Source organism: Oreochromis niloticus, linkage group LG5, assembly GCF_001858045.2.
Source record: "Oreochromis niloticus isolate F11D_XX linkage group LG5, O_niloticus_UMD_NMBU, whole genome shotgun sequence".
Lineage (NCBI taxonomy): Eukaryota > Metazoa > Chordata > Actinopteri > Cichliformes > Cichlidae > Oreochromis > Oreochromis niloticus.
In genome coordinates, this window is record NC_031970.2 from 27,201,209 (window position 1) to 27,226,010 (window position 24,802).

General features: G+C 42.2%; 1 protein-coding gene across 5 annotated transcripts in view; it reads left to right on the plus strand.

Annotated features, from left to right (window-relative positions):
* The window catches only part of plxna1b (plexin A1b), a 176,727-nt gene that overhangs the window by 101,594 nt on the left and 50,331 nt on the right, over window positions 1–24,802 (plus strand). For all 5 annotated transcript variants that reach the window (XM_013269156.2, XM_005469287.3, XM_013269158.2 and 2 more), the window contains exons 9-10: window positions 4,431–4,545; window positions 19,458–19,658. In XM_013269156.2, the coding sequence (XP_013124610.1) occupies window positions 4,431–4,545; window positions 19,458–19,658 (316 nt within the window). The remainder of the gene's footprint in view (window positions 1–4,430; window positions 4,546–19,457; window positions 19,659–24,802) is intronic.

Genomic DNA, 24,802 nt, shown 5'->3' on the forward strand with positions numbered 1-24,802 from the left:
ATAGCAGTGCTAATATAATTAGAATTCCCACTGTTTCAGTTTAAGGGTTGCTGAGATTGAAATAGAAAATCACCCGCGGCCATGATTGCTCCTTAATTAAATATTTCCATACGCTCTTTTTCATTCCACAGCCCCCCATTTAATAAAGATAGAGCATACAGTCTGGAAATGAATTAGGGTTTGGATGTCTGAATAAGGCCCCATGAAGCACCTTTTCTGAATATGGTTAATGTGGCTTGGCCAGTGTCTAGATCATTTGTTGTGTGATTGAGGGTGCTCTTTGGAGGAAAAAAATGTATTAAATTTCATAACAAGAAAGGGGCATGGTTTTTTGATGGAGAAAATGGTAGAAGAATAAAGCCAGAAACGTTTGGAATAATTATAAAATGAATGGCCCACGTAGACTGCTTTGTTTTCTTGTAAACACTCTTGTAAACGCATTAATAGATTTATGTGCACGAGCATTAGTCCCTGCGTGCTTTATCAATCCCTCTCAAATTTTGAAGGGATGCAGTAATGATAGGAAAGACTATTCTGGAGGGCCGTTAAATTATTCACCTCCACTTCTTTCAAATGAATCGTGACCAATAAATAACTCATTTTGCCAAGTGCACAAGTGTCAAACGCAGCTCACTAGGAGAGCTGATTGTGTTTAACACTCCAAACTGACCAAGGAGAAGAGAGAGGAGGAAGTCAGTCTATTGTGTTTGGCCACTGCTGCTGCAAAGCTAGCGTATCTCCATTAGCATCTGAATATGAGCGGGTTAAATTAGCATTATGAGCGTGGACATACGGGCAGCGTGTCTCCAGCCGCTCAAAGGCTCTGAGTGGCTACAGGCGATGGGGAGTGACAGGAAGGAGCAATAAGGACGCTATCGGGGGGTCGGAAGAAAAGAGCCCACCTCTGGACTCTAGAATTGAACGTCCTCAAATTGCCCTGGGTGGGCTTTTTATTAAAAGGGTGTGCACCAAGCCTAAAATAGAGACCTTGAAATCCTAAGGCAGCTCGTTACAGGGGGTCCTGGTTACTTGGAGGAACCAAAGAGCGAGCAGTAGGGGGTTGTCAGACAGGGCCTACTGCTGGCCTTGGGTGGCACGCATAATGGGCGACGTCTTTTATTTCAAAGGGCGTAACCATAAAAGTCACTTAAAGTTGGCAGTAGTTACCTGCTGATATTTTGCTCATTATTTCAAAGTCGTTGGTACACTAACAAGGTTGATTTGACATGAATAAAAGAAAGGGAAAAAAACCCCAGATATAAAGGATTATTATCGGGGTTTAGTGACAGATGTGTTGACTGGTGTGAATTACTAACTACACATCGTACTGCTCACTGTACGGTTCTGGTTGCCTGCTGTGTTAAGTTGGTGTTGTACTGTGTTTTGATGAACTCTAATCCAAAAAAGGTATTTGTTAGCAAGAGAAGAAACCCTAACAAGCAACGCAATGAGCATGACTAACTTACCTCTCCTTCATTTGTCTTGCACCAGTAATGTCTTCTGGTCTTTTGTCCAGCATTGACAGCCCTTCCTCTGTTTCTTGCAACTTCCTTTGGGACACGGTGTTAAGCTAAAATCCCAGTTCTGCTCTTTGACTCTCAGCACTGTATGGTAACCTCGCGTCGCCTAATCGCTTTCCCTCCATTTGTTGGCAACATTGACAAATCTCCTATTTGCTCTTGTGTGGTATTAAGAGGCCTGTTATTTCCTTAGCTGCACATCTTTCATTCTAAATGGACAGCTTCTGTCAGCACAATGCTAAATTGGTCAATTAAAGAGGCAGTGGGATTGAATTAAGCTCGAGCGTCTGATGTTGCTCAAAAGGAGGGGTCTGGGCTAGAAACGATCGCTTAAAACGTGCACCTAACAAACGAGTGGCCCTAATTGATCCAAATGAATCCACATCAGGGTTTGATGGATTCATATATGGGCTCCATCTCAGTGCTCACAAGTTAAGACCCTCATTTTTCATTTGCTGTGGGGAAGGGGAGCTCGCATTTTACACAGGGTTAAAACGCACTTGAGAGCTTGTCAGGAGTCATTCAGGCAGAGGCACAAACTTATACCTGGTGGATGTGGCTGAATACGAATCAACCTGCTCGCTTTCCCAGCTTACTTATATTAAATGTAGTATTTTATTGTCTTTCCAATAAACCACATGCTCACACAAAACTCAGTAGCTGAAATGAGTCACAGAATAATCTCTAACTAACCTCATGCCGAAGACAAAAGGCTTTAGTAAGCTCTGTAATAAAATGAAACAATTTTATTTGCTAAGTCATAATGGTTACATTAGATTATGCAGTACACATAAATGAGATACCAAGTGGCTAAGCATCTCTCGAGGAGTAAGAGAGCACCAATAACATGATGCCTTGTAGATAAACTGCTCTTAAAGCTGTTTGGCTGTCCCTTACAGGTCCCTTTAGATGGTGGATACAGACTCATAAACGCTTCCCCACTTCCAGCCTAATGTTTCCCCGCTCTCCTGTGAGACCTCTCACCCCCTTTACCCCCCCTCTCCCGTCTCTCCCACGATACCTGGCGTCTACATCTCTGTCAGGGAAATCCACCTGCTTTTGATCTCTCTCTCTCTTTCCCTCTTTCCTTCCTCTCATCTTTCAGCCTGTCTGTCTGCACCTCGCCTCAGTTAAAGCAGGTGAATTCAAAATCGTGAAGCACTCTTAGTCCCACGGATGAAAGAGGGGTTTAGACAAAGGGGAAGGGGGAGAGGGTGAATGAAAGAGTTGAAAAGAGTGAGAGGGGCAGAAATGGAGTGACAGAAAGAGGTAGATTTTAATAGACTGACAGAATAAAGGACAGGAGGGAAATGTATACAGAGAGGCCAAGTTTGAGGAAGATTATTGAACATATAGAAGCAGCAAGCAGTGGACAGTTACAAGCAAGTGGGGAGTGATGAATGAGGGAACGAGGGAGGGGGGGTACATATGTTAGATAGCTAGCTGGAAGATGGGAGGAAGATATGAGAGAGAATATGAAATGGGGTGGCAAAAAACAACAAGTGAAAAAAAGAGGGTTTTGAAAAAAGAAAATTTAAATAGCATTAAAATATTTATTTATATCAATACAATTTTTTTACATTTGTCAGTGTGGCGTTCCCAATACCACTGTATTCAAACTATATTATCCCAGCCCTGTTTTACATTTTATTTTCAGTCTACTGGTTCCCTTTCAGTCGATTCACTTGGTGCAACACATAAATATGGGATATCACGGCTCCGTGTGTCTTGGCTGAAGAAACCTCTATTCACGCCTTTAAGGTGGATGATCTATGGCGTGCATGTGCACGGCCCCGCCTGCACATATAGTGCGATGAGTCGCTCTGCGCGACATCATCCCCATACGCCATATGAAACCCAAGCCTACAGCTACCTCTCACAGGCCCGCCGCTCCTCTGCCAAATGGCAAGAGAGCAACGCCCACTACAGGTGTGTTAAATTTTCAGATGACCACATCGAGTGTTCCCGCTGTATTTGCATTGTCGTGCCCCGATATAGGTGCCTTCAAACAACTGCACGAATGTACATGTTCCTAAGTTCCCAAGCTGCTGCAGGTCAGCTGGCTGGCTGCTCACAGCTGGCACACTTCCGCCCCTTCTCCGTGGGTGGTGCGAGCCGTTGCTATGGGTTACTGTTTGCAGTTCCGGGTCAAGCGGTTTCGTTTCTGCAGAATGATAAACACTGCTGTTTGCAAGGAGGCTGCAGTGATACTGAAGGAGGAAATAAGTGCGCTGTTGCAAAAAAGAGCAATACAAGTGGTCTTGAACACTGAGACAGCTTTTGAATGCAGTTGGCCTGGGAGACTGATCGATCGATCGATCAACAATCGATCTAAGACGTGCTATTTCTCATGTGGCTATACACCTGAACCACAAGCACTTTCTGAGGTTTGCGTTCGAGGGCGTAGCCTATGAATACCCGGTGCTGCCGTTCGGGTTGTCTCTTGCTCTTTGCAAATGTGCTGAGGCAGCATTAGCACCCTTCATAAGTAGGGGTCTCATGCTTCTTAGCCTATCTAGACGACTCGGCTCAAGTAGCTTGCTCCAGAAAGCAGGCGGCTACACAGCTGTCGCTGGTTCTATCACACAGTTAACCATTGGGTTTCTGTTTTCCTGCCACTGTTTGTTTTTCCCTACAAAGTGGAGGGAAAAAAAGGAATGACATATTGTGACAGACCACACATCCCAAACACAGTCAGTTCCATATGCCAATTTCACTGAACTTGCTTAATGAAGAGAGATGACATGATAAAGAGAAAGTAAAATAACATGCAGTCTTGACCAGTTTCCCTTTTTTCTGTTACTGTGCCGTGACAAATGATGCTGTAAAGCAGTGCAATGACTGAGCCTGAAGTAAGAAGTCAGGTGACCCTGTTAACTTCCCTTCTCTTTTAATCTCTCTCCATTTTAGCTGTCTTTCTTGTGTAAATGGCTCCTTCCCATGCCACTGGTGCAAGTATCGCCACATGTGCACCCAGAATGCCAACGACTGTTCTTTTCAGGAGGGCCGTGTCAACAACTCTGAGGTAAGATTCATTGAGCAGATTAGTGCACATTGCTGTCACTCCACTGCAAAATCTTTAGCTGAATGTATATTTGTTATCTATAGATTTGACACATACAGCGTCCAGCTTTTACCTTTACCTTCACACCCTCACTGTGGTTTTCTCCTCATATTATCCTGCTTTGTGTGTCTGCTGTCTGTATGTGTGATAGTGGCTTTTGGCACAGTGACAACAGCTTGTGTACTGTGCAGCAATAATTCTGTCGTGGCCCATAAGGCCATAAGCAGGCTTGGATGAATGAATGTCTATGGAAATACTGCCTTGTTCTTACATAGCCAAATGCTGCATTAGCATAAAAGCTAATATCAATCGTGCCTTCTGGCAGCTACAGCAGGCATCATGCAAGGCATAACAAGTGTTTGTCAACTGCTGGAGTATAAACAAGGATATTAGTGATAGATGCAGAGCCGTGTTATGTTTTCAGGGCGGTTTTCTAGTTTCTTTGTCTCACACACACCAAACACAGTCCTGTATATATTAACACACAGAGAAAAATGCACTGAAAGGCGCATCTCCTCTGTGGACTTGCACATGTAAATCCACTGCACTCCCAAGTGACTGACAGTCATGCCTGTGCTTTGTCTGATTGATGCTTAACACATACACAAATACACACAAACACGATTCCACCCTATCTCCTTATGTTGTGGTCTGACTTTCGCTGTTATCTCTATGCAGATTAAAGTCCCTCCTTGTCGGCCAGCCCCAATCACCGGCCTTTATTAATTGGTCAACCTTTATCCAATTACTTTCGTCTTTCTCTTCCCTCAACCTGAGCTGTGCAGAATCCCAAACACTAGCAAGTTAAACCGCAGCCTCAGTGCCCGTCCAAAACAAGACACGGGCCTAGCCTTCACGGCTCATGGAGCTAACGTTAGCGGATTAGTGCACCCATCTGCAAGGCACAGGAAGAGCGCTGGCTAGCATACTCTGAGCTGAGAGAGGCCAGAGGGGCAACGGATGGATAAACAGGAAAGGCCTGCAGGGATGAAAGGGAAAAAAAACAGGGGAAAGCTGGAAGCAAGTAAACATACAAACTCAGTAACACTGGTGAATGATAGGAGAATTTTTTCTGAGGCATAGCATGTGCTAGAGTAAGATTTGGAACTGAATAAGCCTACATGAGTTTATCAGTTGTTTGACAGGAAATTAAGTAGCTGGACATTATTTAATGACTAACCGAGTAAGTCTTTTAAAAATAAATCTGAAACTATGAGGATTTCCAATGTTGGCATTTGCTGCGTATATAGAGGAAGATGATCATTGGAGTGAGAAAGACAGCAGGAAAACAAAAGGGATAGACAGATCGGCTGACAGTGGCATGTGGACAGAGAGACCTCTCCTGTCACCTCGTCTGCCCAAGAAACCACCGACCACATGCTCCACAAGAGAAACCATCATCTGCACCGTCTCACACACACACACACACACACACACACACACACACACACACATGCACACAGCATAAACACACAAGTACTGTTTTGTCTTTTATGCAACTGAAGTATAAACATTCTTACAACACACACACACACACACACGTAGGTACATATTCACAAAGTCATTCATCATCCTTCTCTTAGCTGCCTTATCCATTAGTTGCGCTCTCAATGCCCCAACAAGTACAGCTCTTCCTGTAGGCTAGGCTTATCCTTCTCCTCTCCAGGTCCTTCTCTCTCTACCTCATCTCCACTTTGATGCTCAGTCTCCACATGTTTTTTTTTCTCATCCATTTTTTTCTTTTTTGCTCACTTTCTGTGCTAGCTGTACAAAATATACATTCTTAAAAAGAAAGGAAAGGACTACAGAGATTTTTGCCTCGCTTTCTTATCCACCTCATGGTTTTACCTCTTGGGATTGCATGAGATCAGGGATGGGTATTTTTGTTCAAATATGCTTGCACCCCTAATTTAGACACCCGACAATCCCTTTTTTGTCTCCTTTTATGCTCTAGCTTTATCCTGAATACAAAAAGCAGTGTTAAACATAAGAGTGAAATCTGCTCTCCTGATGGCAGGCATTTTACTCAGACCTTTAACACTCTCACACTCAGTAGATAGGACTGGATAAGACTCATTTTCAGGCAGATAGAAATCAGATAGAAGCGTTTACACAGGGTTGATGGGAGCCCAGCTGACTCTGTAGTGTAAGCGGTGTTCTACTGACTAGACGGTAGCTGATCATAAGTCGAAGCATGACATAAAACGAATGAAGTTCCCTTTTTTTTAACCACTGTTTCAATAAAACAATAAAACAAAAAACCAAGCACCATTATTTTAAATATTAAAAAAATTGACATAAGATTTCTTTTTCTACAACCTTAAGTCTTTTCCTTTTTTCTTCCCTCATCTTCTCATCTGACAGTATCTAAATGTTGTGTTACCATGGCAACCCAGAGGATGGGTTTGTTGTCGATGCGGGAACATCCCCCCCCCCGCCCCTAACACACACACACCCTTTATTTTGCGATCTTCTCACAAAACCAGCACTCCAGTGCTATCTCATCCATCTGTAATTTGTTCCACCAAATTACATTGTGATGGAAGAAAATAAATATATAAATAAATAAACAAGATTAAAGAATGAAAATCCTGCTAAAAGGTTTTGAATAAGCCAACCAAAGAGTGAAAGTGTTGTTCTTTTTTGTGAACGGACTGTGTCAAAAGAGGGAGCAAAGTGAGGCAAAGACGGAGTAAGCAGAGAGGAAATAAATATAATGAGTGACATTTCCAAATCAAATATGCATGAATCAACAATGCTTCCAATGGCACAACAAACAAATTCTCGAATTAAGGAGCATTCGGGCGGAAAATTGCGGGAGAGGAGTAGGAGTTACTTTATTCTAGAAAAAAAAAAAAGCTGGAGAGGGAGGAAGAGTGAAGCAAAAGAAGAACGGAAGGTCTCCTTGATGAATTATTTCCTGTTTCTTCTAGAGGAATTTTAACTTTCTTTGTCTCCTCTCATTTGTTGAGGAACTTGATTGCTTCCTTTATTTCTCCTCTCCTCTCCTCTCCTCTCCTCCCTACACCCATGGAAATAAACTGTTATTGTGAGTCTTGATGAGTGCCAGGCAAGGTTAGGGGTGGCTGGGCTCAGCTATGTTAAGACATGCTTACGTGTTTATTTTGCTGCAAAGCAAGGCTCAGTTTCACTCGAGCAATCAAGGAGGTGGTTAACTTGATTGAGATTTGTGGGTACGAGGCTGCTGCTTTTTAACCCAAAAGTCTTTTTTTTTTCCATTTCTCCATCCCTCCTCTCTCTCTCTCCTTTTTAGAGGTGTTAACCTTTTCTTTTTGAACAGTCTTGTATGCTATTTTAAATGTTTTCCTGTATTTAATATATTCAGTTTTTCTACAAGTCAGTAATTTGACTGCCATTGTCTTGTTCCACGTTTATTTTTAGTGTCTCCAACATCTGTGTTACATGGAATGTGGGGCTCTAGTGATAAATTTTTCACTGCTTTTTATTCTGTCCCCCCTATCTATTAATGCATGCAGGTTAAAGTATGTCACACTCTTCTTCATTTCCTTCTTTCTCCTGTCAGTACTTTTCCTTTCTCCCTCATCTAGTAATGTGCGTGAATTTTGGGAAATGTGTGCTTTCATAGTGTGCGTTAGATCAGTAGTTCTGCCGCACGTACATGCTAAGTATATAGCTAGAGATAGCAGTGAGTGCTAGTATTCTGTGCCCGTGTAATACTCATTTGATGGCTGATCCATTTTGGACACTAAAAATGGAGCAAGGGGGAAAAACTGAAATGGATCAATTCACGAGGCTATTTTCTGTCTGGGAGCTAACCAGCATAGACTTAAATCACTGATCCTGAATAATGCATTCAGTTAGGACCCATAGGAATTTGGACAATAACAGGATTTTTGTAATTTTGACTTTGTATGGCATCAGAGTGAATGTGAATGAAGACTCAAGATGTGATGGAAATGCAGACTTTCAGCTTCAATTCAAGAGTTTTAACAAAAGTAGTGCACTAACTGCTGATTGTCTAGCAGGTTTATAGCAGGTGAGGCCTGTTTCCTCATTATTTAAAGACAAATTGGACAGATTAAAATAAAATCTGGAGTCGCTTACAACAGTTGCTTACCTCCACCACATGTAGTCAAGTCAAGAAGATTCTTGAGGAGGCCGGCATGTCATCATCCAAGTCTACAATCTAGACACACCTTTGTGAATGTAGTGAACTACACAGAGTTTACAACAAGGTGCAAACCGCTGATCACACTCAAGAACAGGAAGGTTGGATTAGATTTTGCCAGAAAACATCTAAAAGAGCCTGCACTGTTTCTGGATAGGTGAAACAAAGTTTAACCTGTACCAGTTTTTTACTGTCCTAAATAAGTGTTTTTAAGCAGTCAGTGGTTGATTGGCAACTTTCTTTTGGGGTTCTGTTTTTTATACCTAGATTAGTATTCACCAGTTAATTTTACTGTACTTCTGCAAGAGTGGTAAAATGAAGAAAATAGGGGTGTGCATGGGATAAATGGTAAGATATTCTATTAACACATATTGACTGTGTTTATGTGCTATAGATGCAGGCACTGTGCATATCGAAACATTAGAGCAGTGGTGGTAGGAGACACATTAACAAATACTTGAAGCCATTTACTCAAATGTTAGTCTGTGACACATTGACCGGCGATTAAGAAGAGATGCTACATATCGGCTGCTCTCTGAACAAAGTGCAACAATACGGTGACACATTTTCTCAAGTGATGGCTGTTCCTCACACACTCTTAACCAAATACACTTAAAGCATACAGCCTGCTCGCACATTCTTAAACAGCCACAGAAACACATGCTTAATGTTTGTTTTCACGCTCTCTTTTGCACACACACAATGGCTGACAGGGTTATTTGTGATGGAGGTGTGAGGCCCCGGACGGTGACATTCTGGCACTCTGTGTTTACCCTGGCTGGTGCTCAGACACTGAGCAGAACACACACACTAGACCATAGGCCAAGGCTGCTTGAGGGGCCTTGCCTGGTGCATGGATATATATGCATGTTTGACTATACTGCTTTAGTGTGTGTTTGTGTGTGACTGTCACTGGCTCTTATCAGGACAGAGCACAACCAGCAGCACAGGGCTGCAGGGGTTATATGGGTAAGGTGGAGAAAAGACTGGCTGAATAATATCCATCATTTTCTTTTCTTTTCTTCCTTTTTTTGCTTTCTATCGCTCCATCCTGGTTTTACTTATCTGTTAGTAATATCTGTTTTCTCCTCTATGTACACTCCTTATTTTCCTTTTCTCCCTCCTTTACCCATACAGGTCCTTCATGCACATCATGTTTCTACAGTTGTTGCCTTTTTTTGCCCACAGTCACTGTCCACAGACCCCATTCTTTACTTTCCGTCTTTTCCTCCCTAATCTACCGTTTGTCATTCTTTACTTGCTCATCTGTAACAATACCTAATTTCCCTTTTTATTCTGTTGAACTCCTCTCTCCACCTCAGTGCACCATGTAGCTCATAACTGAACTTGCATAAACACACCCCCACATGTGAGTTTCTGCTCAGTATGAGGAGAAGACGTGCCTAAGCCATATTTAATAAAATATAAACAATGCTGTGAAGAGGGAGCAAATAAATTAGGAAATGGGTGGAGGTGGAATGCAATATCCCTCATGCAGTTCTCCAAAACAATGCAGCACTTTCAATTGTGCATATATTTCACCAGAGACAAACCAAAGGCAGACTAGAGGTGCTGTAATTGAGAACAGATGCAAACAGAACGAGTAGAGGGGGGAAAATGTAAAGAAACAGAGACAAGGGCAGGGAGTTAAGCAGAGAAAGTCTGGCAGTAACGAGCAGCAGATTACATTCAGAGTGACGCAATTTATTTTCCAAATGCTCTCCAAAGTTGGAGGGAAGGAAGGGAGAGGGAGGGAAAGACGGGGAACATGGAGAGGAAGTGGAGGCGACGGGCTGAAGTAACCGCAGCTTCTTTGCCAGATGGAGCATCGTCAGACCATGACCGGCCAGTGTTTAACTCTTGGTTTGGTTTGGTAGCAGTGCACCTTCTTTAACTTTTCAAACAGCTTCAGTCCTCTAGCCTCTCTGTTTGTCTTTTGTTTTGTTTTTTTCTTTGTGAGGCTCCTGAGGAAACTTCCAACAGTTAGTAACCACATTTTGCCCCTCAGGGAAATCAGTGTGAGATTGTATCAGGTGTTTTGGCAGATTCTCTCATACATCCATGGTCATCCAATTCAGCCCTTCATTAAAGTTGTAGCACTCTGCATGTGTGTGTTGTTCTAGTTTTCCTAGTTCCTAGCGTCCTAATCCTAGTGTTGGAAATGAGGCTCTGCTCTGGATGTTACTGTATTTGGACGATTGGTCACATACAGTAACATCCATACATCCCAGATGCTTAATCTCTGCCTGTCTGTGGCTATTTTTAGTCGTAACATTTCCAAAGCCCAGATTTTTTTCTTCTTCCCCCTAATGTTCTTTCAGGATCTCTGCTCAAAGCTTCCATTATGACTTCTGCACTGCGTTGCACCATCCATCAGGCTCTTACCAGGAGAAGACGGGAGGCTGGGTAGACTTTCGTGTAGTAGACAACTGCACAAAGACAGTTTTATTTATGGAAGAGGGAGGAGTTTAGCAAATGCAGCTTGTGTTAAGCGAGTATTAATAGCACATTATTGGTGTATTTGGTTGATACGACATTGAGAAAATGTGAAGCATTCTCTCCTTGATGTAATTCGCCAACAGACGACAAAGCCCACTGATGCAGCAGGTTTCACCCCAGCTGTGCTAACACACCGGCTCCAGCACCGAATACAATACAAGTGAAAGCTTAATGAAGAGTAGGTGTGAAGTAAAGATTCACAGGACACATAGGCACACTCACAGGAATATGACATGATAGATGCACAGGGGTTTGCAGCACGCGTGGATTAGTGTTTGTCTTTGTGCCAGTGTGTTTCTTTGTGTCAGTCACATGTCCCAGTGGTTCAATTATTCAGGCTGTGTTAAATCTTCATTTCCGCAGCCCTCACAGCCAGCCTGCCTAATGGTGAACACAGATGAATATTGCATTTTCGCCATCAACCCTTGCGTGTGTCAAAGACAGGAAAGAAGAAATAAATGCAGAGTCACTGAAGGAAGGGGATGTCAGCAGTTGGAGACAGAGGAGTAACACAGTAAAGTGAGCTGAAGGAAAAGCAAACTCCGAAGTGCAGGCAGATCAGAAAAGGAGAGCGATTGTGATTGAGAAACGCTAACCGCCTGCTGGGATGGAGAGGCATAGAGAAAGAGAGGCAGGAAATAAAATCCGGTAGCGTGCTGAGTCGCCCAGTCTCACAAGACCAGCTAACTGTGCCCGTCATGTTGGGCTTTTCACTGTGCTGTTTTAGTAAAGTGGCTCTCACTGATTTTTATTCCAGCCTCCATTTCATGACACTATTGCACTCCTATAGAAACTCAAGATGGACAGTGATGCACTTACATACAAGCTTCAGAAAGATGGAGAGTTATTTTTTTTTTAACCTTTTGAAGCATGACGTTATTTTAAAACACAAAGCTGTATAAATAAAGAATATGTTTATGTATATTAAGATTTAAAAAAAAAAATCTCCTAGCTGCTTTTGCATGCCATCCTTACTTCAGCAGCAGGGTTGTTAACCTACCTTTTCTTTGAAAATTGGCCTAAGGGGAGGTTGTTTGCACAGTGCTCTTTGTTCCATTGTTATGGATCTGATTAGAAGCAGTGATCAAATCCTCACACTTGCTGGCATTAAAATACGTGGGGGAAAATCACATAAAATCATATAAAACAAAGTGTAGAATTCATGATTCCTGTAGTTTGATTTAAGACTACGATAGTCAGACGTCACAGTGTTAGATCTGAAGTAAACCTTCACCTTATGCTGCCAGTTTTTCATGATTTAGCACATTTTGGGGGTAGAAACATTTCTTTGACAATTTGATTGGTTACATATGTGAGCTAAAAGACAAATGTAATTGTTTTCATTTTTCTCTTTAATTATGTACTGATTTATTTGACTTCTTTATGTGTGTTGGTGCACTGTTCAGTTCCAAATTTATCAGAGGACCTTTGCACTTTGGATTCTTAATGACCGGCTTCTTTAAGATCATAAATGTGTAAATCATGGTAACAAAGTTGATCAGAGTTAATCATTAAGGGAACCTGCAAACAAAATTAGAAATGAGCTGAGATAATATTGGTCTGCTGATCCACTTAATCTGGAAAACAAAAATGAGTTCTAGTCTATCCTTTTGCTGAATTATGGTGCTGTCTTCAGAGAAGAGGCATGAGGCAGGAGACAGGAGAGCGTATCTACCTCTAAAATCAAAGCTTGTCTTTGAAAAGCTGAAAAGCACAAGGTTTGATTGCTGCTGACATATCTGGGTTAGAATGATAACGGGGTGCCAAGCGCCCCCACCCCTCCCCCTCTACTCTATGAAAATCCATAAGGAGAAAAAAAAAAAATAAAGGATGTGCTCTCAAAAAAATATTCACACATTCTTGCTTTTTATTGTTTTATGGCATACTGCGCCATGTGTGTCGAGGGGATAAACTGTGTAGGTTTGGCAGCTTTCTTGTAAGTCAAGGATGAGGGATTAGGAGATGAAATCAACATGTATGTTTGCCTGGGTGTTACATCAAAGCAGTCTGAGCATGCATGTGTGTTTGCACAGCATAGGAGGATCATATATGTAGGTTCAGTCAAGCATCTGCTCCGTGAGACTTTGATAATCCATGTTGAATTACATTTATATCACACGTTCTTTGGCATCTCACTTTAAATTAAACTCTCCATTCTCTGCTCCTTCATTCCTCTGCGCTCATCCCCTTATTTCCCTCTCTCTCTCTCTCCGTCTTCCTCCCTACATCGCTGCTCTGCTAAGAAAGCAGGGCGTGGGCAGACAATCTCATAGTCCCTTTCAAGGTTCAAAGTCCCTTTTCTTCCTCTGCTTCCCTCGCTCCTGCTCTGTTCTACATGTTGCTGCCTTATTAAGTTGTTCCACTCTTTCCCCCACAGTCTCTCTCCCTCCCTCCCCCCCTCCCCCCCCCCCCCCCCCCCACCCCACAGTAGGTGTCTGCCTGGTCACAGAACATCTTTCTGGTTTCTACCTGCTAATAAGCTTGCATCAACTTTGTGTGCACATGTGCTTCCGCATATGAACCACACCCTGCAGCTTGTGGAGAAGTTCCGTTTTATTCACTTTTAATAATTCTTGCACCTTTGGGTGTCGTGTATTACATGTGTTGTAGTAATTGTATCGTTGTGTATTTAATGACTTGTAGATTTTAGCCTTAATATGCCTGTGCACTCTTCTTCTGGTCTTTATATTCAGACCTAATGGATCTTATGTTTTTTCCTTACTAGTATGAGTCCAAAACTAGTGCATGCACACACACACGCGCACACACACACACACACACACACACACACACACACACGCACACGCACACGCACACGCACGCACACACACACACGCACCCACTCTGACTCATTTAAAGAAGCACATGGCTGCAAGCCAGGTGCTACACAGAAGACAAGGGAGCAAGAGAATATGTGGTCCTTGAAATGACAATATGATGTATGACATGTCATGGCATGGTATTACATGGCTTATATCAATTAAGGAATGAGCTTCAATTAACAATGTGGTTTAAATTCCCCCCAAATCTCATTTAAAAAGCTGTTTCTTAAACCTGAAAACCATTCGTATGTCTTTAAATGATTAGTTAATAAGCATTAAACAAATCATGTAAATGAAAAGAACAATGTAGTCTAATCACTAACCACCGCAGCATATTATAGTACTGTTATCACGTAACCTTACCACTGATAAAGCATTTTAAAAACATTTCCACCCATAGAATATTTTGTAGTTGATTCTGTTGTTGAGTTGGTGTCATCGTGCTGCACTGTTAAGGTTTAATTTTACCACCTGTGTTCTGTTTTGTGTCTGGGTATTTATTTTTCTGAAACATAACGATGCTGTATGGCCGTATATGATCACAGATATTAAAATGCTGAAATTCCAGCTGCAAAAACAGTTAAACTGATGATATAACAATGTGACTGTGGTTTATGTTTTAATTATTCAGCATTATGTATTAGTTGACTGAAGTGGGTGGCCCTCAACAAAGGTTACTTGTTAAAGATGTTAACCTTCAGTTTTAATGGTGCACGTTTCACACTGCTAAAATGTGTGATCCACCCAGTGCTATTTATTAATGTATAGTGGATTGAACTAAAGGATAAACGGGACTCTGAAGTTCAAGGCTGCAGACAGTTCTTTGGTTTGCGATGTGAGACCTCTGTCAATAACCCTGGGGGCCATGTCGACAGCCGGCGGGGGGGGTGGGCGTCCAACACTCTCCATATACCCTTTTGTCTGCCCCCCTGTGAATGACACACACGGACACACTTGCATGCACACATACACACTGTCCCTGTTATTGTACCAGTGTGCCCCCCTAGACCCTCTATGCCATCTCATCTCTCCCCCGGGTTCCCCATATCACTTTACTTCATAATTTAGCGTGTTATTTTTTCTCCTCCCTGATCTATAGTCCCCACATCACAGAGGCAGCTAATTAATTATGGATGGATGCAGGGGGGTGGGGGCTAAGAGAGACTAGGGGGGGGCTTTAAAAAAACGACCAGACATCCACCTCATTACATATGCGCAGTGTTTTTGGAGCTTTATTAATTTATATCTTGTCAGGCTATGCCACAGCCTTCAGAACTCTTTTGGCTTTTTAATACAGTTATTTATTTATATAGCGCCGCACACCGACTTTTGCCTTCATCCTCCCACTCTGCACACGCTTTCTTTTTCTCTCCTTTCACACCACCCCGTCGAAGTCTTGATTTTAATCTCTCACCTTCAACATATCTGCATGAACACACAGACATGCGCACTTTCCTGCCGACTGTCTCATTATCTGCTCTTGGCGGATGTTAAAAGGTGTTTTGCTCACCTGCAAGAAGAGATTATCTCCTTTCCCTGCCGAACACTGGTTTTATTAATTTTTTTTCTCGTATATTTTCTCATTTGGTGTGGTAGACGTAGCGTGGTAAATATCAGAGCACACTGAAAATGAAGGAATTTATTAGATTGAGCTGGAACTGGAATGGCAGTTGTTCCCCTTTGAGTACTTTAAGTCAAAACTTACTTCTGCAGTAGCATTTTTTTAATGACCCCGTCTTTATTAAATACAATTAAATTAAATATTACAGTCTATATAATTATATATTCCTTTACTGTAAAAGAGCGGCGGGACTAGCCTCAGGCAGCAAAGCTAACAGGGGCCTTTGAGGGAAAACAAATACAAAGAGGTGAGGAAAGCCCTCTGGCTACTTTGACAGAAGCTGCAGACTTGGACTTCAGCCATCACAAAACACACACTTTGCAACATCAACACTCGTTGTTATTCTCAAAAAACAGGTACATGTACATGCTCCTAGAGCATAGTCCAGTCAGTGTGGGAGGATTTGACATTGTCATAATTAGTACAGTCAGAAGAAAAGAGTTAAATTCGGCAAAGGGGTTTTCTGTTACACTATCTACATCTGTTGATTTTAAAAATACTTATAAAGATGTCAGAATGCAAAGACAGTTATCAAAATCTTAAGATTGAGCAGATGTTTTTGTGCTGTGTTCTCGTTTGGAGAAACCATCTGTGGCGTGCATTCCTTCAGGCATCTTTTCCACTTCACGGGCGCATGCGACTTTACCGTGGTTACACTACAGTGAGATTAAGTGATCCTTATGATGAAGCGAGCTGCTGTTCTGTGCAAACAGAGTTCCTGGTGTGAAGCATTTATGTGTAAAGACGAACTCAAATCAGCCTTCGATCATCTATTGAATAAAATGTGCAAATGCAAAATAAAATATGTACGCAGGTAGGTACAAAAAAACTGCAGATACATGCACATTTTTTTACATGTCATATCTGGCCAATAAAGCCACTGGATCCGCCTTCACAGATGAATTGAAAGGTGAGAAGTCAGGAAAAGGAAGGAAATAAAGGAAAAAAAGGATCTCTTTCAGCTTCAAACGAATCCCCCCCAGTGAAATATTGTTTCGGTGCACCCTGCACTTTGTAGCCCTAATGCAAGCTTTGAACTGTTTTGGCACCTGTCACAAAAACTGATGGAATAGTTTTTCCTTGCAGAGCACTTTCTCCTCTATCCTGCTCTCTCTCCCACAATGTCCTGTTTTTCCTGCCTTCTACCTCCTTTCTCTTTTTCTCCCGGAACTCCTTTCCATTGTGTCTCGAAAGCAGTATCAGCTTGTATTTGAACAAAGTACTTACTTGAATTTTCTTCTATTTTTCTGCATTGACACTCTTGAGAAATGCCCAAAGAGGAAAACAGTTGTGTATTATTATTATTATTGTAATATTTTATTTAACCTGTTAAATAATGAAAATTGCTTTTTATTAGAATTTAATACAGAAGACTGAAAGAAGCAAAAGGGCAGTATAACGGCGACTGGTAGAAAAAACGACAGGCTCAGCTGACACAAATTCAATAGACGGATAAATAAAACATTGGCTAGCTGCAGCTTGTCCTACAGGCTATGTTAGCTTCTAACACACTGGCTTCTACTAGTTAGCTTTAACAGCAGGATACTGAAACCTTTCCTCTTCTCTCTTGTGGCGCCTTGGACAATGCAAGCCCACGGCTTTTGACATGAGCCCTTTTTTTCCCTCTGAAGCAGACTTCAAACTGCATCATCTCTCTCCTCTTTCTCCCCCTCGCTCAGTCTCTACCCTTCCATCAATTTTCAAGTGTTTTCAGATACTCTAGGCAGTTAATTAAGTAGGACATTGTCAGGGGGCTTGGGTACATGGTGTGGATGATGCTGAATGAATGTATGATAAAGAGATCGAAGTGATGCAGAGGGATTCAGGCCTTCTACCTGAATATTTGTCATTTCCTGATGCTTTTATTATTTTTCTTTTTATTTGCTTTTGATCCCTCTTTATTCAGTCTTCATATCCTTTTTTTCTCCTTTCCTTTTTTCCTTTGCTTCTCTTACAACTTGGATAGCTTTCTTTTCCTGTTGCTCGCTCCCCAGTTAAACTGGTTCCTCTGCCTTAAGTTTTCCTTTTTTGTCTAAATCTCTTGCTGTTTCCTTCATTTATTTCTCTTCTTCTCAACAATCTTTCCCCTCCTTTCTTTCCTCTGCCTTTTCTTTCCTCCATTCCCTACTTCACTCCCTCCTTCTACACCATCCATTTTCCCTGCACACCAATCTTCCCCACACCCGCCGCCTTCTTCCTAGTTGATTATACATCAGGTCTTCAGCAACCCGCTTCTTCCTACTATAGTATTCCCCTCTCTCATTATGTGTTGTGCATGTGTTTGTGTGTGATCAGACACACAAGGCCAGGGCTAAGCAGGCTAATGAACAAACTCCAGCATTGTGTTCAGGCCCTGGGGACATGCTGTAGCTTCTAATGTACAATAGCTACAGCTAGAGGAGGGGAAAGAAAAAAATCACTGACAGTGAGCCAGCTATCTGCTTAAAGGAGCAACAAGAAGTGAAGGAGAGGCTGTGTATGGTGAATATTTTACAAGGATCTGGTCAGTGCTTTCCTTTCCTTTTCCCTTAGTGTATCTTATTCTTGCCTTTGGACTTGTCAGCCTGAGTGTGTTGCTCTGTAGAGCTGCACTATCTTGCTGGGACTATGAAATCTAAAATGGATACTTTTAGAGGAACACTCTGAATCTTAATCTATTGTTTTAGGGCCTTTTATCCTTATGAAAGAAGTCCAGTTTGCATTCTCTATCTGCACATGTCTCTTATAATTTGAGTTACTTTACAGTGTCTCCAGGTTGTAAAATATGTGATTTGTCAGCACTGATCTGGTTTATTATCCTTTTGGCTCAAGAGGCAGAGTACGGGGTGGGATGGTTCCACCCAAGTTTTAACTCATGTTTTTTAGGATCTGTCACCCACCCTCCTGCTCTCTCTTTCTCTGGCTCTCATTCTAACTGTTGACAAGATCTGCATCAGTGCCAGATTGTGGCATGAACACTCTAATGACTTCATTTCTTCCAGCACATGCACAAATGCATATCTAGGGAACACTACATACTGAGCAGACTGCCCGATATACTTCTTGTTCAGCAAACACATGCGACCATACTTAATTAGTCAAATTGCATATTGAGAAAGCTATTTGTCTTACACATCTATGCAAGGACACACACACACGCGCACACACACCCTCCGGGGTTGTGTACTGCAGTGATGTAAGCCAGTGGATGGGCTACTTCCAGATGATCCAAACAAGACATTCAGCTCTGGCCAATATCACTGTGAGAGGGTGCGCACACACTCACACAGACAGGCTCAACACAAGTTCATGAGCTCATTACTCCATTCCACACATGGATATAATACGCTGCAGCGTATCCTCGTGCCAAAACAATGTTATACCATTGTGATGCAAGTAATTTTACTTGGTAGATAATAGTTTATGAGCTATAGACGAAAAGCTTTTTTGCTCTAACGTTGTTGTACAGCATTAATCTGGTGCAAGGCCAGCGGGAGTGTTGCACAAGCATACAGCACATGCGAACGGTGCATCACAGCCCGACTCTAGACTAGAGTGTGTTATGGCAAATCTGGCATGAAGTCAAATGCAGTACGCAAGCCTCGGCCTTCTTCCCTCTTCAGCTGTTAACAGCAAAACAAATGATATATTTCATCATCCCAGCTCTTATCTTGCTGTTATTCACTTCTTGTTTGCATGCCTTTCTGACTTTGTGGAATAATCTGACTCTCTTTATTCTATAACGGTCTTGTCTTGGGTATAAAAGTTAAACATTTATTTTTCCCACATTTGTTTTTCACAGGATTGCCCTCAGATTCTGCCGTCAACCCAGATCTACATCCCTGTCGGGGTGACAAAGCCAATCACCTTAGCTGCAAAGAACCTGCCCCAGCCCCAGTCTGGACAGAGAAACTATGAGTGCGTCTTCCACATCCAGGGGGAGATCCACAATGTGCCTGCACTGCGATTCAACAGCACCTCCATCCAGTGCCAGAAAACTCCGGTTAGTATGAAGAGATTGAATGTATTTATTTTATGCAATCCAGCTGAATGAAGCGATGTTAATGGTGAAAAACAAAGCAGGTGTTGTGATGTACACTAATAGTTTGAAGGGGGGGAGGATTTCTCTCAGGCACTGGTAAAATAAAAGCAGCCAAAATTCCTGAACACTGAACAGGGCAAGAACTGCACACAGAGTAGAAGGATAACCATTAAGCACTGTTACTTTTGACCTAATCAATGCAACTAGGTATCTAAATCATGCTCCCAGTGCGGGCATTGACTCGGCCAAGGTTAAATAATGGCCTCCTACAGGTAATGGCTATCTAGACACTAATGTGCTCATTGTCCTGATAGATGTCGTGCATTACTTGGACACTAGCATAGTCTTGATCAAAATAAATGATGTAATACTATTGAATTGATAGTTAGCAATTAGATATTGTGATGGCAAGTGTTTACATTTGAATTAATACAAATTTATAATGAGGCATTTCCTGTTCTGGTCCAAATCATAACAGATTGTCATGGCTGATGTATAATATATAAATTATTGATCAGGTACGATGGTCAGCCATAGTGGGTTTTTTTTTTTTGTTTTTGTTTTTCAATGCTTCTGTTATTTATTTATTTATTTTTAAATGTATTCACGGCTTTGTCTGATAGGGATGAGTGGTTGGGTGGTTGGTGTCCGCCAGATTAAAGCAGTCTAAAGAAGTATTTTGTTTCTTTGCAGAAGTTTTTAATAAGTGTAGAGGGTTTGCTGGTAGGTTGAAGTGTTTCTGCGTGTAGGCCCATGCCTGTCCAATGTGTTGAAATGTGGTTGTGCGTTTATATTTTTATATATATGTGTGTGTGTGTGTGTGTGTGTGTGTGTGTTTGTGAGGCTTCAAACTAGCATGACAGATAAGAGGTAGCTAGCGTCGCGCTTCACTGAGGCTGAAAATGTGAAGAGGAAGTCTGTCTCTGAAGCTAGTTGGGAGCGGATTGATCATGTTTACACCTCGACTCTATACCTCTCCCTCTCCCTTCCTCTATGTGTCTGTAGAGCCCATCTTTCTCCCTGCCTCTCTTCCTCCCACTGTCTGTCAGTCTTTCTTCTTCCTGCTCTTCCCTACTTTTCTCACTCCATCTCCCTCGTCTCTCATAAGTTCACTTTTGCTGCTTGTTTCTGTTCGTGTCTGATTCCATCCTGAGATATACGATGCCATTAGAGCTGCTGCTGTTAATTTAGTTTTACATGAGGATGTTTAGCTGCCACAATAACATACTTGGAAGAAAATAGATTCAGAGACAGTAGAAACCTCAGGATGTCTCTGCCTAATAAGATTTAGCACTTACTCACTTCTCAATAAGCAGCAACTGGTCATAATAGGCAGAGATTACCACAGGAATTCAGACCCTGGCAGACACATTTGGAGTACAGGGTAGCAGTAGTCTCTGTTTAGCTGTATAGCTTGATGTGTAGCCGCTGTGACGGCTAGCACAGTGTTTGATTCTGTCTGTATCGACGGACAGTCTTTAGGTGTTGGCACACGCTAGCCAGTTGTTTGTGAAGGCAGGGCTAATTACCTAGCGCAAGGCTTGTCTCTCCACAGAGATGCTTGTTTATTGACTGTTTATTGTAGCTGCAAGGCCAGTGTTAATCAACAGCAAAGCCTAGCCTCAGCCAAAAGCTGAATTTCTCCATTTGATGTCCACAAAGCAGACATGCTAGCAGTAATTAGCGCAAGACTGTCAACACTTAGCCCCTGTTAGCAAATAGCAGTGGCATCTTGACTGTACAGCCAGATATCGATGTAGCGTGTTCATCTAGTCTGCATGCATCTGTATTTAGTTTCAGAGTATGAAAAAGGTGCCAGCTGCATGAACTTGCAGTTAGGGCATAATTCATACTGGCTCAAGATTAAGAGTTTAATTATGTGTCATGAATTATTACTTTGAGAGTCTTATTATAGCTCTGGAGCAGCATTTTGGAAGAAGCAGGTCTTAAATATTAGTTTATCTATTTATAGACCTTTATATCTCTACTTTCTGCATGCACCCCTCCATGTTTGTTCTTACTTTGACAGTGTTCAGAACCAACTCAATAAATCATGAATGATTCTGCAGTAGAAATAGACTTTATCTGTTATACTGTGTACACACTGCTGCCTCAGCTTACAGGCATACAGCTGTGAGGATAGGGGTTGATCAGTGTCTCTTCATGTGTGCACATCTGCATGCTTCTCTGTTCCTTAGGCTACGGATTCCCGGGTAGCTATTCATGAGTGTGTTTGGATGTGCAGTTCCAGCAGAAGACTGTAAGGGGCATTACACTTGCTGATCAGTGTGATAAACACAGGGGCTGCATAATCCACAATATAGCTTTTTGTTTGAGATCCACAGCATGTGCCAAATGAGACACATTATTTAGAAAAGGTGAAGATCAGGGCTGAGATGAGATGTGTGCTGAGAATTTCTATAAAGTGAAGGGGAAGTACAGAGTGGACAGTATACATGGAGGTGGGAAATGGATGTATGCACAGAAGTCGATGAAAGGAGAAAGGATAAAAAGAGTAGTAAAACTACAAATCAGTGGAAACGGCCAAAAAAAGAATATCGAAGAAGGCAACGTGGACTAGGGAAATTGGTGCGTAGTCGACAATTTCAGGTGAGATGAATGGAGAAAAGTGAGAGGCAGAGTGTTATTGAAAAGAACAGAGGGGGGAGAACGAGATGAGAAGCTGTAAGAGAGAAAATCAGCTCAAAAGTGTCTCCTGAGGCCAAAACTCATTCTCCTTTCTTTTATACAATATCATCAGACTATCCGAAAGAAATAACTACCCACAGGATATTCAAGACATCCACAGTCGGATAATGTTTAAACTTTAGTTTCCCATACCTTACTGCTCTCACAGTGACCATAATAACTCAATGCTCTTGCGTTGTATCCCCTAACAGGAGGCTGTCAATAACCAACTGTATATGCGGCAGACATGATATATGATAGTGTAACTTCAGCTCTATGCTAACCTTGTTGGGTATTGACTTTCCATATCTGCTCATGGGAGAAAATATTGGTGCTGTGGTATTTCTGTATAAGGTTACTGTACATACCAGCTGATCCCAACGGGGAAAGAGCAAGCATATCATAGGACCAGAGAAAGAATGCAATATTGGAAAATGATTTTCTTTTGCAAGAGGGGACATGAAACAAGCCTTTGTCTTCATGGTGTTAAGACTTTGAAGAGTCATGCATTTAGAGTAAGGGTTTAAAAACGCTGCTCAGAGCTCTAATTTTTGCTGTGTTAAGCCTCCATAATGTTTATATTGTGAAAGGAATGGCTCACACACTTTGCATTTTTCACTTTTGAAGTTGGGTACATAGCCAAAAGTAATTCAGCATTTATTCTTTTGGAACCTGTGAAAGTTGGTGAAATGGCAGATTGTCAGAAGTCCATTTGCAAGTTAATTGGAGAAAAACGCTGATCATTTTATAAGAAGAAAAAAGTGCCCTATTCGTATTTATTAGTGCCAAACAAGCCCACATTACTACTGACACATACAGAGCCATCCGCTATGCCTTATGGTAGCAGTTAACTCCGGTCAGCAGCGACCAAACCAACAAGCTGGTGTCTACATTGGTGCCTTCCGGTTTTCTGACCCGGTCCAGACAGCTTCCTTGTGTGTGATCCAATCAGGGGCTTCGGTTAAGGTACAAAGGCCAATAGGATGCTGAGCTGTGGGCTGGGAAGTTGTGCTCATAGTGCCAGAGGGGTCGTTGGAGCAACAAACACATGTACACACAATTCTTTCACACACAAATGACTGCAGTCTTGGGTCAGACAGGCTGATGTAGCGCAGCTGGACATCGTTCGAAGGGTGTGGGTGAGAGAGGAGAGTCAAACTGTTCAAGACTTTTTGTTTCTGTTCTTTTATCTTCATGTGTTCTTAGCCTTTTGTCCATTTGTGCGTCTCCATTTTCCTACCCTCAGTTCCCTCTTTATCCTTCTTCCTTGTTTCTCCCCGGAGGGCAGGAATGAGAGGACAGATAATATCAGAGCGGGCCTTACACCATTACCTTCTGTCTGATAAACAGCTCGGCCACTCTATCACCCTCTTTCTCCCAGTCCTTCACCAGTGGAGAAAAAAAGCAGACATGGGGGCAGGAGGAGAAAATCTAGTTTGGGATAGGGTGTGTGTCTGTGTGCTTCGCTTCTGTGTATAGAGAGCAGCTGTTTGTTAAAGTAGAGATGCGAAGTATCAGGGGTCCTGATGGCATCCAATTAAGGGAGATAAAATGATGATGAATTGCTGCTGGGCAGTGGAGACCAGTGCTCCTGTATCACTGTGTATGTGTATGCACATATGAGCTCACTTATACAGGAAGAGAGCAGAAGAAAGCAACCATACTGATTTGGAGAAGATTGTGTTGGGGAAAACAAAGAAGAGCGGGTTCGGAAAAGACACAAAAGGGAAGTTTCTCGGCAGAGCTTCCAGGAAAAAGGGAGTTAGAGAGCAGTGTGCAAGATGGATGAGGAGGAGGAGAAGTGAAAGAAGAAGGGTGCATTGAGACTGTACTGTGAGAGAGTTTGAGGAGAGGACAAATTGTCTGCTGGCTTCCGATGGGAAATGAGAGAAGTATGGCAGACAAGAAAGATGGATAAATAGATGAATGAATGGATAGACTGAGCAAACAGAGGTCTAGAGAAGAGGCCAAACATGTCTGCAGGGAGAGCGGTTAACACAAACCACACTGGTCTAATGGTGTCACACACCCCGTGATGTGTGTGTGTGTTTGTAAGAAAGAGAGAGAGAGGGGGCTGAAGCGAATACAAACTAAACTCTCTTGACTTTTTATGGGAATTGGGCTCTCTTTATATAATTAACAGTAAAACTAAAAATGCTAAATTGCACATTAAAAAAAAATTAAAATATAAATGCACTATAACATGCGCATATATTCATACACACATAGTGCTAAAGGTAGCAGGACAAGGCTAATGAGGGCCTCGGTGCTGTTGGGTGGAGGGTTGGTGCAGCAGAGCAGAGTACAGTCTGGCCTGGCATGGCCTAGCTCAGCTTAATGAGATATAAACACTAGACCTGCCACTGCACTCAGCCACAGCACACACTGACACTGTTTTAATTGGCTTGCACATTCTG